This window comes from Moschus berezovskii, chromosome 21 (assembly GCF_049115385.1).
Source record: "Moschus berezovskii isolate FMDL1 chromosome 21, NW_MosBer_1.0, whole genome shotgun sequence".
NCBI lineage: Eukaryota > Metazoa > Chordata > Mammalia > Artiodactyla > Moschidae > Moschus > Moschus berezovskii.
The window spans coordinates 43,526,823-43,542,402 of record NC_142480.1 but is presented as its reverse complement, the minus strand read 5'-3'; the positions used below and the strand labels follow the sequence as shown (position 1 = coordinate 43,542,402).

At 46.6% G+C, this 15,580-nt stretch overlaps 1 protein-coding gene across 3 annotated transcripts in view; it reads left to right on the top strand.

Annotated features, from left to right (window-relative positions):
• Nucleotides 1-15,580, top strand: part of ARNT2 (aryl hydrocarbon receptor nuclear translocator 2) — a 187,417-nt gene that overhangs the window by 88,156 nt on the left and 83,681 nt on the right. For all 3 annotated transcript variants that reach the window (XM_088829576.1, XM_055417948.2, XM_055417947.2), the window contains exon 6: nucleotides 13,503-13,605. In XM_088829576.1, the coding sequence (XP_088685702.1) occupies nucleotides 13,503-13,605 (103 nt within the window). The remainder of the gene's footprint in view (nucleotides 1-13,502; nucleotides 13,606-15,580) is intronic.

Below are 15,580 nucleotides of genomic sequence, written 5' to 3'. Positions count from 1 at the left end.
AAAGACACCTGTACCCCAGTGTTCACTGCAGCACTGTTTATAATAGCCAGGACATGGAAGCAACTAGATGTCCATTGGCAGATGAATGGATAAAGAAGTTGTAGTGCATATATACAGTGGATTATTACTCAGCCATAAAAAGAAACAAATTTGAGTCAGTTGTAGAGAGGTAAATGAACCTAGAGCCTTATAAGAGGCAAAGTAAGTCAAAAAGTGAAAGTGAAGTCGCTCAGTTGTGTCCAACTCTTTGCAACCCCGTGGACTGTAACTCACCAGGCTCCTCCATCCATGGGATTCTCTAGGCAAGAATACTGCAGTGGGTTGCCATTTCCTTCTCCAGGGGATCTTCCCGACCCAGGGATCGAACCCAGGTCTCCCACATTGCAGGCAGACGCTTTAACCTCTGAGCCACCAGGGAAGCCCAAGAAAAACAAATATCATATATTGAGTCATGTATATGGAATGTAGAAAAATGGTGATGATAAACCTAGTAGAGAACAGACTTGTGGATAGTGTATAGATATGGTTTTTCCTGTGGTCATGTATGGATGTGAGAGTTGGACTGTGAAGAAAGCTGATCGCCGAAGAATTGATGCTTTTGAACTGTGGTGCTGGAGAAGACTCTTGAGAGTCCCTTGGACTGCAAGGAAATCCAACCAGTCCATTCTAAAGGAGATCAATCCTGGGTGTTCATTGGAAGCACTTATGCTAAAGCTGAAACTCAAATTGAGAGAGTAGCATTGACATATATACACTATCATGTGTAAAATAGACAGCTAGTGGGCAGTGTCTCAATAATAGAGGGAGCCCAGCCCAGTGCTCTGTGATGACCTAGAGGGGTGTGGTGAGGGGAGGAGAGGGAGGCTCAGGAGGGAAGGGATATATATATATATATATAAACAATATGACTGATTCATGTTGCTGTCAGGCAGAAACCAACACAAAATGGTAAAGCAATTTTCCACCAATTAAAAAAAAAAAAGGGAAACCTGTCCAGGAGCAGAGGAGCCAGAGCGAGGGACCGGGGGGCTCAGTTCAGTTCAGTTCAGTTCAGTCACTTAGTCGTGTCCGACTCTTTGCGACCCCATGAACTACAGCACGCCAGGCCTCCCTGTCCATCACCAACTCCCAGAGTTCACTCAAACTCATGTCCATCGAGTCGGTGATGCCATCCAGCCATCTCATTCTCTGTCGTCCCCGTCTCTTCCTACCCCCAGTCCCTCCTAGCATCAGACTCTTTTCCAGTGAGTCAACTCGTCGCATGAGGTGGCCAAAGTATTGGAGTTTCAGCTTTAGCATAAGTCCTTCCAATGAACACCCAGGATTGATCTCCTTTAGAATGGACTGGTTGGATTTCCTTGCAGTCCAAGGGACTCTCAAGAGTCTTCTCCAGCACCACAGTTCAAAAGCATCAATTCTTCAGCGATCGGCTTTCTTCACAGTCCAACTCTCACATCCATACATGACCACTGGAAAAACCATAGCCTTGACTAGACGGACCTTGGTTGGCAAAGTAATGTCTCTGCTTTTTAATATGCTATCTAGGCTGGTCATAACTTTCCTTCCAAGGAGTAAGCGTCTTTTAATTTCCTGGCTGCAGTCAGCATCCACAGTGATTTTGGAGCCCAAAAAAATAAAGTCTGACACTGTTTCCAGGTAGCCTCAAATGTAGCTGAGTTTCCTCGTCTTCCTAGGATAGGATCCATCTCTCACCTTGACTTCCTCTGAGGTCACCTATAAAGAGAGATCATATGTATAGTCTGTCATCCAAACATGGACACTTTGAGAGTGAAAAGAGACCCCACTAATAACCATGCTGTGTCATTAGGCAAAAGCTGGTATGTGCAGGTGTGGTCATTCTTACCACACCTGCCTTGAGAGGTGCTGCCCCTTCCAGAACTCCATCCAAATACAGATGTAAATCCCTTCCAGTGGTGTCCTTGGGATGACTGAGATGGGCTAGCATGATCTACAGGTCTCTTAAATCAGAAGGAAAAACTGAAAAGCAGTAAACACATGATAAGAATTACAAGGGGGGAGAAAACCTGGCATTTTTCCAGTCTACCTTTCTGATCCTGAAACAACTACTGGCTGGCTACAATCCCCTGCAGATGGCTGACCTCCTGTCCCCTCACTGCCCACCTGCTTCTGCTTGGTGGGTGCTATCTTGTTTTCTGCTGAGAGAAGTATGCTGTAAAGAGCACAGACTTTAGATCAGATCCTGACTCTCCACTCCCCTGTGATGAGACCCATCTTGGCTGGGTATCTTTGGGCTTCAGTTTCCCCATGGGAACGATGCAGTCCACCCAAGGACTAGCAAGAAGAGGCTGTTGTTGTGGGTCTCTGCCCAGGGTGCCAGGAATAAAGGGCTGCATTGTTTATAGAGAATTACAAAACACATGTAGAGAATGGACTTGTGGACTCAAGGCAGGAAGGAGAGGGTGGGATGAATTGAGAGAGTAGCATTGACATATATCCACTACCATGTATAAAATAGATAGCTAGGGAGAAGCTGCACCGTAACACAGGGAACTCAGGTCGGTGCTCTGTGATGACCTGGAGGAATGGGATGGCGTGGCTCAAGAGGAAGGGGATCCATGTATGCATATAGCTGATTCATGTTGTTTTATAGCAGAAACTATAGCAACACTGTAAAGAAATTTTATTCCAGGGGAAAAAAGATAATAAAGCCTAGTAAAACTTATATGATCACCCTGTACCAGCAGTTCTTGGCAATATCAGTGATAAAATATTTCTCCCCTCTGAGGCTGATGGCTCCCAACACCCTTCTCCCCAGTCTAACTTGGTACACCACTGCAACCTAATTCCTCAGGTTGTGATGTAGATCAAACAATGCACAGAAAATGCTTAATAATATTTTATGATAATAACCGGCCCTTAGTAAAATCCTCTAAAAGTTAATCCTCTGTCCTTCCTTTTCTGTCCAAAGTCAGAGATTGTTGTATTGATCTGGACTATTTGGTTGCATGCTTTAGGTGTGTCCGACTTTTTGCGACTCTATGGACTGTAGCCCCCCAGGCTACACTGTCCATGGGATTCTCCAGGCAAGTAACAGAACTTAAAATTGAACTAGTTTAAGCATTAAAAGAGGGAACTTTCTGGCACCAATGATTTGAACACTGAGAGGGTACTCTTTCACTGGTTTATGTTTTCATTGCTTTCTTAGAATCAGCTTCATTGTCTTAGATCCAATTCTCCATGAAGTTGGACTCATTACTGCTGAAAAAATCATGTTCAGATTCCTAAAGAAAAAGAGAGGAGTGGTAGAAGTGGTCATATTTTGCCTTTGGAGGATTCTGCTTGACGTGGCTGGATCGTGTCCTAGTCTTCCAGCCAATCACTAAGGACGGAGGAGTAAGGTATGGTGGTTGGTCCAGCTTGTGTCAGGCGCCCCGTCCTCACCCAATCACTATGCGCATAAGGTGGATGAGGTGCTAGGATTGGCCTGCTGCTGCTAAGTCGCTTCAGTCATGTCCGACTCAGTGCAACCCCATAGACGGCAGCCGACCAGGCTTCGCCGTCCCTGGGATTCTCCAGGCAAGAACACTGGAGTGGGTTGCCATTTCCTTCTCCAAGGATTGGCCTAGCTTGTGTCATTTGCTCAGTCCTCAGCCAGTCATTATGGACATAGGGTGGATGGGGTAATATGATTGATCCAACTTGTGTTAGGTACCCAAAACTCAACCCAATCACTGTAGCCTAGGAGATGGGATCTTATAAGATAACCGCTTCTTGTTTGACTTTCATAATAATGGAATATAATACGTCTTAGTTGCTCAGTGATGTCCAACTCTTTGCAGTCCCACAGTAGCAGACAGTAGCCCGCCAGGCTCCTCTGTCCATGGAATTCTCCAGGCAAGAATGCTGGAGTGGGTCACCATTCCCTTCTCCTGGAGATTGTCCCAACCCAGGGATTGAACCCAGGTCTCTCGCACTGCAGGAAGATTCTTAACCATCTGAGCTACCAGGGAAGCCAATAATGGAATAGCACAAGGTCACCAACAAGGACCTACTGTATAGCACAGGGAACTTGACCCAATATTCTGTGATAACCTTTATGAGGCAAGAGTGTTAAAAAGAATGAATACATGTATATGTGTATGTATAACTGATGGACTTCCCAGGTGGTGCTAGTGGTAAAGAACACACCTGCCAGTGCAGGAGATATAAGAGACATGGGTTCGATCCCTGAGACAGGAAGATCCCCCAGAGGAGGAAATGGCAACCCACTCCAGTATTCTTGCCTGGAAAACCCCATGGACAGAGGAGCCTGGCGGGTTATATATAGTCCATGGGGTCACAAAGAATTGGATACAACTGAAGAGACTGAGCATGTATAACTGAATCACTTTGCTGTACACCTGAAACTAACACAACGTTGCAAATCAACTACAATAAAATAAAACGTTTTTTAAAGAGAATAGTACAAAAGCATTGTGGTGGAGGAAGTTCTGGGTAGGCGGAGAAACAGATGTCCCTAGTAACTCTACTGCCCAGAGACCCCCCCTTCTAGTTTGAGAGGAAAATAGTTTGGCTACAACTTGAGTACTGGAGAAGACTCTTGAGGGTTCCTTGGAAAACAAGGAGATCAAACCAGTTAATCCTAAAGGAAATCAACCTTGCCTATTCATTGGAAGGACCTGAAGCTGAAGTGCATACCAACACTCTGACCACCTAATGTGAAGAGCTGACTCATTGGAAAAGATCCTGATGCTGGGAAAGATTGAAGGCAGGTGGAGAAAGGGGCGGCAGAGGATGAGATGGTTGGATGGTATCACCGACTCAATGGACATAAGTTTGAGCAAACTCCAGGAGACGGTGAAGGACAGGGAAGCCTGGCGTGCTGCAGTCCAAGGGACCGCAAAGAGTTGGACATGACACGACTGAATGATTGAACAACAATAGCAACAACTTGAGAATTGGTATATTTGTACCCTTCATCTGTGTCGACACCTGGCAGAGATAGTGCACTATGAAGAAGATGTATCTACCTCGCTGGCAGGAGGGCGGCTCTCTCCCAGGCTCCAGAGATGCAGTTCCTGGCCTGGCGCGTTTGTTCTGGAGCAGGCCTCATGCACACTGCTTCGATTCCTGTGTTGTGGAGGTGGAGTGGGGGCTGGTGTTTGCTCCTGTGTGCACAGCTGCTCTCGTGGCTGGGCTCAGCCTCTTGAGAATGAGGACACATTGTCACTGGAACAGCAACCAAAGTCTCTTCCAGTCCCTGGGCTCCCCTTTCAGGGGCCACACATTTTTGGAACAACATCAAATATTGTCCATCATGGAGCCATCACTGTGCTCTGGTTGCTAATCATTTTCTCTTGTTTTCCTCCCTTTTAAACCAAGATAAGATGTTTCCAGTTTTCTTAAGGATTCTTTTGATGAAATAATTCTAATTTATATTTGTATTTCTGTGGTAGCCTGGGGAGCTGTTTTATGAGCACAAAGCCTTCTTTTGTGATCTTATCCAAGACAAACTTAGGATCCTTCTTTGTTTCAAAAAGTTACTACCGACCCAAATAGTACTTAAAAAATCAGCTTACTGAAAACAATTATAGAAGGGCCCTCTGCCCACAGAAAAGGCTATTCTGTTGTTGGAATCGATATAATCATTGCTCTTCTAATGTAGGAGTCAGCAAATGTTTTTTTGTAAAGGGTCAGATAAGAAATATTTTTGACTTTGTGAGCCATGTATTTATTCTCTTTCACAATTAATTACTCAATTCTGCCTTCATAGCCTGGAAGCAACCATAGGCAGTAAATAAGTGAATGGCCAGGGCTGTGTTCCAATAAATATTTAAAAACCAGAGACTGAGCTAGCTGTGGGTCATAGGTCAGAGTTTGCCAACTCTTGTTCTAAAGCATCTTTTCTTTTTAACTGTCTTTGAAAAATTGTAGTTAAAATCTGAGATGCATCATAGTTCTTTCCATTCCATGGAGTGGAAACACTGAATATTGGTCAATGTGTTGACCACAGGGTTCACTAGGAGCTGGTATTAAGAGTCTTAAAATTTTTTTCATTTGATGCAGTAATTCCATTTTCAGGAACCTGTCCTAAGATGATATGGCTATTTTTTCCTATATAGTTATTTACCACTGCATTATTTGCTGTGGGAAACCTAGGAATGACTTAATGTCCAATAAATTCTCTACTCAAAATAATACCACGGAGCCTTTCAAATAACATTGATGATTAAATCCTTATGAGTTTATGTTGTAATATAAAGTGGAAAAATATACACCATGAAACCTCATTTAGTTAAAAGAAATGAACAGACACGCACAGAAAAAAGATTGACAGAAAACATGCCTAAGTGTTGATATTGGATTGGTCAAAAATGTGCTTCGGGTTTTCCTGTACAATGTGACAGAAAAATCTGAACGAACTTTTTGGTAACTCAGTAGTTTAGAGAGGAAGATTATCTGGGTTTTTACTGTATGTATTGTTGCTTGATTTTTTTTTTTTTTTTTTTGAAAGATCACTTTAGTTTTAGAGGCTTCCCTGGTGGCTTAGACAGTAAAGAATATGCCTGCAATGCAAGAGACTCAGGTTCAATCCCTGGGTCTGGAAGACACCCTGGAAAAGGGAAAGGCAACCCACTCCAGTATTGTTGAGTGAAGAATTCTGTGGACAGAGGAGCCTGGTAGGCTATAGTTCATGGGATTGCAAAGAGTCAGACACAACTGAGTGACTAACACTTTAGTTTTATAATTAAAAAATTTTTATTTTAAGGAAAAAAGTAAGGAGTTCTTCAACCTTTTAGCCTGAGACAGTGTTGTGTGCATTATTCTAGAACCTTCCTTAGAGCAGCCAAGAGGCAGGGGCTGGGCCAACTCTAAGAGAGCTTCTCAGACCTTTGCTCTGTATTTCAACACAGTTATCTTTAAGCTCACAAAGTGGCTGCCTGGATCCTGCCAGTTACTTATATTCTCATTCTCAAAGGAGGTTCTTGAACTCCTCTGTTTGAGTCTTTGAATCCCCACAGAACCGTCAAAGCAGGCAGGTCTCATCCTGTTCCCAGAGAAGGAGACCAGACACAGAGAAAGGAGGTGACCTGCTCCTCTCCCACACTTGTACACACAGGAGCTCTGACTCCTGTTGTTGCTGCCTTGTTCACTTTGAAGTAGCAAGCCTATACTGTGTGTTAAAAAACAAAGATAGCACTTTGCTGACAAAGGTTCATATAGTCAAGTCTGTAGTCTTTCCAGTAGTCATGCATGGTTGTGATAACTGGGCCATAAAGAAGGCTGAGTGCTGAACAGTTGATGCTTCTGAACTGTGGTGCTGGAGAAAACTCTTGAGAGTCCCTTGGACAGAAAGATCAAACCAGTCAATCTTAAGTGAGATCAACCCTGAATACTCATTGGAAGGACTGATGCTAAAGCTGAAATTCCAGTACTTTAGCCACCTGATGTGAAGAGCTGATTCATAGGAAAAGATCCTGATGCTGGAAAAGATTGAAGGCAGAAAGAGAAGAGGGCAACAGAGGATGAGATGGTTGGATGGTGTCACCAACTCAATTGAAATTGACATGAGTTCGAGCAAGCTCCAGGAGATGGTGAGGGACAGGGAAGCCTGGTGTGCTGCAGTCCATGGAGTCACAAAGAATTGGACATGACTGAGTGACAACTTCAGATTTGGGCTATGTCATCAGATCTCTCCCAGATTTGGGATATGTCATCAACGGTTCTCCGTACATTGAACTCAGACAAAATATCTGCTTCCGCAGTTGCCTGTTGTGTGGAAGATTTCTGGGGCTTCTTTGGCAAAGGGGCCATTGTGTAATGTGAGCCCTCTGCCCTGGTGACCATCTCAGAGAAAAGCTTGTGGCTTTTGTCCTAAAAGAAGGAAGCTGATTGGGTGGGAGGCTTTGGGCACTGGACTAACTGCATTCAAAGAACGATGAAGCCAGAGAGCCAGAGTGAAGGGACTAGTGGATGTGGAAGTTACGGTCCAGAGGGGATATCTGAATGTAAAGCCTCAGAGGGAGCAGTTGTGGAGTTCCACAAAATGGTGGTAGGTGTACTGTCTGCCATGGAGTTGGGGGAGCATGCTCAGAGTTTGGGAGGGCGAGGACAGAGGCAGGGAGGTTGGGTGGATCCTTCACATGGATGCCGAGCCCATTCATGGTGGTAGCAGGTCTTAGGGGCAAAGAGAAAGAGTATGAGTGATGTGCTGATGTCTAAAATGAAAGAGGAGAGTGACCCTGAGGTTGGAAGACTACAGAGACCACGAGGGCTTATGGGTGGATGAGGCCGACCTGGTGCGTCTGGGAGGAGCCAGGGTTTTGTGAGAGGAGTGCTGACTTGGAAGGGCTCTGGATGCCCAGGAAGATGGCAGACCTGCCTCTGAGCCCATAACACATAGGATATGGGAGAACAGGTTTCTTCTGAGAAGTGATGCCACCAAGGAAGGAGACAGTCAAGCTTTCTGAAAGGAGTTGAGGATGTAACAGTCGTTTATTTCAGAGTGGATGTTCCAGAGGGCACCCTGGAGGAGATTAGGGAGGAGAGGAGCAGGGGGCTGGGATGGCAGTAATGAGGACAGAGAGAAGTGACCAGAGTGGCTGGGAGTTTAGTCACTGGCTGCAGGAAAGCAGGATGGGATTCATGGTGGGATCAGCCAGTGATGGGATTGACAAGGAGGGAGTCCTCCTGACCCAGTGGATGAGGGTGGGGGTGGGAGGAGATTTGGAAAGGGTCAGCATTGGCCTGGTTGATGGTGCTTCTTAGGGACCCACTCGGGACCCCCGAGGTTTCTGTGGGTCAGGAAAGAAGTAAAAGCAGTGTGTGTGTGTGTGTGTGTGTGTGTGTGTGTGTGTGTGTGTGTGCATGCGCACAGTCATATCTGACTCTTTGTGATCTCATGGACAGTAGCCCACCAGGCTTCTCTGTCCTTCAGATTCTCCAGGCAAAAATAGTGGAGTGGATTGCTATTTCCTACTCCAGGGGATCTTTCCAACCCAGGGATCGAACCTGTGTCTCTTGTGTCTCCTGCCTTGGCAACCGGGTTCTTTACCACTTGTACCACCTGGGAAGAGCAGTATAAATAGTAGCTATGTCTCCATATTCTGGGGAACCCTGTCATAAGTAAACCCAATTCTCAGTTGTCCGTGGGATAGGGAGTGATTCTCAGTCCATCATACTGGAACTCACTGCCCAGGGCCAGGGGATGGTCTCATACCTCCATACATCTTCCCTTCTATTAAATCTGTCAAAAATCCAGTTTCCATAAGCCCTTCAGGAACACACCTACTGTAGAAAGTAGGCATGCTTTCCATTCCCAAGGAGCCTGGAAAGGAGGTTCGCTGTGCCAGAGGAAATTGGAGAAGCGCACAGAGAAATAAACTCCGAAGGAGTCGTCCCTCGGGATCACGACAGCAGACCGTGGAAGTGTGTTTTCTCATTTCCTCATGTTCCAGGGCTCATATGCTTCGCAGCTGTGATTTATTTTCAGAGCACACTTTGGAATTTGACAGACTCTCAAGCTGGCCTTCTTCTCAGCTGAAGCCATTTGCCATTTGGTAGATGACAAGGCCAGTGACAATTTCCATTAAAACAGCCGTGAAAAGAAGACATCTGATAGACAGGTGTCAAACCTGGGATGCAGACAGTGCTGAATTGCTGACAGACACCAAGGGTCTCCACTGCATGGAAGTGCCAGAGTCTCTCCCATCCCCTACCAACAGACTGAGAGCTGGGGCCCTAATGGGCTTGAATTCTTGGGGTACATGTCCTGCTTAAAGATGTGTGGCTCTGTAGTGGGCATGATGTAATTGCTGGTGTTTAGAGAGCTGAGTGCCCCACACCCTACAGAGCCCTGGTCCACATTGGGTATGAAGGCTGCAGGGTCCCAGCTGCTTCAGCAGAAGGTAATGGGGAAAGAGAGCTGATTCCGCCATTCAAAGCCCCTGCTGCCTCTTCTCTGCTTGGGGCAGTGCAAGCCATTTTGGCTGGGGGGTGCCTTCTTCAAGGACCTTTTGATTTCAAGTGATAGAAACCCATTCAGGGACTTCCCTGGTGGTCCAGTGGCTGGGACTTTGACTTCCACTGCGGTAGGGGATGGTGTGGGGTGGCATGGGTTTGATCCCTGGTTGGGGAGCTTGGATCCCACATGTTTCATGGCCAAAGGACCAAAAAGCTTGGAGCAGAAGGGTTATGGTAGATTCAATTAAAGAAAAAAGTGTTAGTTGCTTGGTCGTGTGCGACTCTTTGCGACCCCATGGACTGTAGCCCGCCAGGCTCCTCTGTCCATGGGATTCTCTAGGCAAGAATACTGGAGTAGATAGCCATTTCCTCCTCCAGGGGATCTTCCTGACCCAGGGGTCGAACCCTTGTCTCCTGTAGCTCCTGCATTGGCAGGTGGATTCTTTACCACTGAACTGTCTGGGAAGCCCCCATACTAGCATGTTGCTGCTGCTGCTGCTAAGTCACTTCAGTCGTGTCTGACTCTGTGCGACCCCATAGACGGCAGCCACCAGGCTCTGCCGTCCCTGGGATTCTCCAGGCAAGAACACTGGAGTGGGTTGCCATTTCCTTCTCCAATGCATGAAAGTGAAAAGTGAAAGTGAAGTTGCTCCATCGTATCCAACTCTTCGCGACTCCATGGACTGCAGCCTACCAAGCTCCTCCGTCCATGGGATTTTCCAGGCAAGAATACTGGAGTGGGATGCCATTGCCTTCTCCATGTTACTTAATGCCAATTATGTTAAACAGTCCTTTCATGGACTGGTAAAAATGACTCAGTCCAACTAACATATATAGTCCTGCCTCAGTGCCCGTGTAGGACCTGACACAGAAAGCAAAATCCACAGAGGCTCAAATCTCTTCTATGAAATGGGGTAGTATCTCTTACATAAAATCGTGTAGCATTTGTACATATCCTTGGCTGCGCCTCACATCACGTAGGGTCTTAGCTCCCCAATCAGGGATCAAACCTTTGCGCCCTGCAGTAGAAGCTTAGAGTCTTACCCACTGGACTGCCAGAGAAGTCCCCCTTGTGTACACTTTAATTCATTTCTTGATTACTTGTAACAGCTATAGGTAATAACAGTGTAAATGTACGTGTGTGTGTACTGGGTCACTTCAGTCGTGTCCGACTCCTTGGGAGGAAGGAAGGTAGAAAGGGAGGGAGGGAAGAAGGAAAGGAAGAAACAGATATGAAGCTCTGCATGAAGAACCTGGAAAAGATTTCCCAGAGGCTGTGCCGTATGAGGTGGTCCTGAAGGATGAGTTCACCAGGACAACAGCTTGTGTGGAACAGGGAGAGAATTTCTGGCAGGAAGGACCACATCTGCAAATGTGAGAAGGCACAGGGCACTTACAGAAACACCTCCCTGCCTAGGTCTCTGATGAGGCCGTGGTCCACAGAGCTGCTCCCTGTAGCGTGTGGAAGTCTCTAACCACATCTGGTTACTGAGCACCCAAAACGGGGCTAGTCAGAATTGAAGTGTGCTGCTCTTGTAAAATACACACCAGTTTCAAAGATATAGTATGAGAAAAAGTGACATAGCCTATTAATAATTTTTGCATGAATTACATGTTGAAAGGATAATATTTGGGGTATATTTTTAGAAGTAATTTTACCCATTTCTTTTAACTTTAAAAACCACTTCTGCTGGAACATTTAAAATTGCATAGGTGGCTCTTAGTATGTTTCTCTTGGACAGGATACTGGGAAGTGTAGGGGCAATGAGGTTGAGTGGCAGACAGGGACCAAAGACCCTCTAATGAGCTCCTGTAAGCAATGCAGTTTTAAATTTTTTTATTTTATATTGGAGTACAGTTGTTTACAGTGTTGTATTAGCTTCAGGTGTACAGCAACGTGATTTAGTTACACATGCATCTGGGCTTCTCTGGTGGCGCAACAGTGAAGAATCACCTGTCAATCTAGGACACATAGCAGACACAGGTTCTATCCCTGGGTCGGAAAGACCCGTAGAGTAGGAAATGGCAACCCACTCCAGTATTCTTGCCTGGAAAATCCATGGACAGAGGAGCCTGGCGGGCTACAGTCCATGGAGTTGCAGAGAGTTGGTTATGAGTGAGCAACTAAACAACAAATACATATATCTATTCTTTTTCAGATTCTTTTCTCATATAGGTTATTACAGAGTATTGAGTAGAGTTCCCTGTGCTTTACACAGGGATACATGAAGGGGTCAGGATATACACACCACTATATGGAGCTTCTCTGATGGCTCAGATGGTAAAGAGTCGCCTGCAATGCGAGAGACCTGGGTTCGATCCCTGGGTTGGGAAGATCCCCTGGAGAAGGCAGTGACAACCCACTCCAGTATTCTTGCCTGGGAAATCCCATAGACTGAGCCTGGTGGGCTACAGTCCATGGGGTCTCAAAGAGTTGGACATGACGGAGTGACTAATATACACACACACCATATGAAATAATCAACAGGGATTTACATCTAGCAATGCAGTTTTAAGCCAAGAGGTGCACAGTCAGATATGTATTGTCTTGACAGCCATCAGCCATGTGAAAGGTGGATCAAGGAGAATGGATGCTGAGAGCTGGAAGTGAGTCTCCCTTGAGGAATAAATGATGAGCCAGACAAGATGGCAAGACTGAGTGTGCGGGAGAGGAAGATGAAATGACGTTTAGAATTCTGTCTTTGATTGTTGTTGCCTGGAGATGCTTTTAGCTGGTGGCTGGGTGGGGTTGATGCTGCCTTTGAGGTGTGCAGTCATCCACTGGTGGTTTAGATCTTGGTGCTGGAGGTGTAGATGTAGGTTCGTTAGGGTGGAGGTGATCCTCAAAACCTTGGAGTAGCAAAAATCACACAGGACAGTGGTCTCCAACCTTTTTGGCAACAGGGACCCATTTCATGGAAGACCGTTTTTCCACAGACCAGGGGTGGAAGGATGGTTTTAGGATGATTTAAATGCATTACATTTCTTGTGCACTTTATTTCTAATCTGATGCTGCCGCTGATCTAACTGGAGGGACCAGTCCATGGCCTGGAGGTTGGGGACTCCTGGCATAAGGGATACATAGAACAAGAAGAGAAGATGGCTGAGGTTGGAGCCTCTGGGAGAGGGAGGAGCCTCTGGGGGAGACGAGTGGAGAGTGCTTGTCAGAAGCCAAGGGGAGGGAGGATTTTCAAGAATCACTGTGCCTCAGCAAAAGCAGTCAGATAAGTCAAAGGGAAAACATGTTTTGGATTTAGCAATAAGAATGGTGTTAGTGACCTTGATGAATGCTGTTTCCACGAAGTTGTGGAAGACAAAGCCGGGACATTTGTGATGGAATTGGACAAAGCAGAGATGGCGGGTGTGGACCACTCTTTGAAGAAAACACAGTGTTAGGATTTGTGGATTTCATTGCTTAAAGAATGTTGGGAATTCCAAGAAATAATTTGCATGGCCCCATATGTTTTCACTTGGAGAGCTCGCCCCTCACCTGCACCCCACAATCAAAGATAGAGGTTCATGCAAATGTCTTTTCTATCTCTCTGTCTCTGTCTCAGGCCGGATCTTGGACCTGAAGACCGGGACAGTCAAGAAAGAAGGGCAACAGTCATCCATGAGGATGTGCATGGGTTCCCGGAGGTCCTTCATCTGCAGGATGAGGTCTGTTTGGGGGAGCAGTGGGCTGGGGCTCTGGTGGGGCTACTCCCTTCCCCCCTGCTGCTGGGCATCCTGAGGGGCTCTCATATCACACCTTCACCCTGGTGACGTCACCTCCTTCTTGGTCTGTCTCACCTGTAAATGGAGAAGAGGAGTTGGCAGTTGGGCGTAGAATTCTGGAATTCATGGGAGAGCTTGGGGCTGAAGATACAGAGTTGAGGGTTGACATCAGTGAGTTTGGAAAAGACCCTATTGCTGGGAAAGACTGAGGGCAGGAGGAGAAGGGGGCAACAAAGGATAAAAGAGTTGGATGGCATCACCAACTCCTTGGACGTGAGTTAGAGCAAACTCCAAGAGATGATGAAGGACAGGGAAGCCTGGCGTGCTGCAGTCCATGGGGTCACAAAGAATTGGACACGACTGAGCAACCTAACAACTGCATGGACTGTCTTCCTTCTGTTCAGCCAGCAGGGACAAGCCGAGTGGCTCAGACTCACATGCATTAGTGTCCACCCAGGGACAAAATGCATCAGTTAATGCAGTCCAGCATAGCAAGGGCTTTCCTCAGTGCTTTGACCAGTAGAGTAAATGCCCATCGTAGCTAGATGGACATTCAGTGTAGCACAGCAAGGTGAGTTCTTCATTGCGCCATCTAAGAAGTTGCCTTGTGCATAAATTTATTGGAAGCATCAAGTATTCCATTCCTAAGTAGCCTCCAATGCCCTTATTTAATTATTTGTCTTTGCTGGGTCTTAGTTATAGCACGCAGGATATTTGATCTTCATTGTAGTATGCGGAATTTTTAGTTGCAGCATGCAAACTATTAATTGAGGCATATGGGATTTAGATCAGTCCCTAGGATTGACCCCAGCGTTGGGAGCACAGATTCTCAGCCACTGGACCACCAGGGAAGTCTTTCTAATACCATTACTGTGCTGTGCTTAGTTCCTTAGTCATTTCCAACTCTTTACGACCCCATGGACTAGAGCCTGTGAGGCTTCTTTATCCATGGAATTTTCCAGGCAGGAATACTGGAGTGGGTTGCCATTTCCTCCTCCATGAGATCTTCCCGACCCAGGGGTCGAACCCACGCCTCCTGCATTGGTAGGCAGATTCTTTACCACTGTGCCACCTGGGAAGCCCTCCAATACCATTATCACTGACCTATCAACCAGAACCAGGTGGTCCCCTCCCTGCCTTGGTACCTCTGGGTAGCTTTTCCCAGCACCACACCCACACTACCTGGATTTACCTGTGAGGCAAGGAGCACTGCCATCTATTGAGAGCATGGCCTTCTAAAGCATCTTAGTTTCAGGAAGATACTGGGCACAGACTGCCAGAGGGCAGAGGGCCGTGCCAGCATCCCTAGACTGCTACCTCTTGGATGGATCCTGCTGTGAAAACATGCCCATTCTGGCAGCTGCCCAGGCCTCAGAGTATAACCGGACTCTTGTCTTTGCTGCACTGAATACCAAGGCATTGAGGACACCATCTACCGTGAAGTTGGGAAATGGAAGTGCGAACTGAGAACACAGGTCAGAGGTTGGCCACAGTGCAGGCTATGGATGCTTGGAGCCTGGGATGCAGAGACAGTTATGGAGAAGGGAGGCAGAAAGGATGCTGCTTGAAAGGGCAACGGGTCACCTCATACCCCCTGCCTCCCAGAGAAGGACCCATAGAAAGATCTGATTCCAGACTCATCCTCCTCCTGTCCCCAGTTTGTCCATTGCCATCTGCAGGATCTGCTCATTCCTAGTGCCAGAACATTGCAGGGGAGGAGGGACTTTCTACACTGAATCTGAAGCCTGAGAAGATTCTGTTTGTCAACTGGCAATGTCTGTTTTGAGTTGATGCCTCTGCTCGGGCCTGAAGAGACACTGCAACTGTCATCACCACCCTTCCCTTGTTCCCTGAAAGCCCCCAAGTTACACTGAAATGATCTGCAGGGTGGAGCATGGCCAGGATCCTCCGAGTGTTT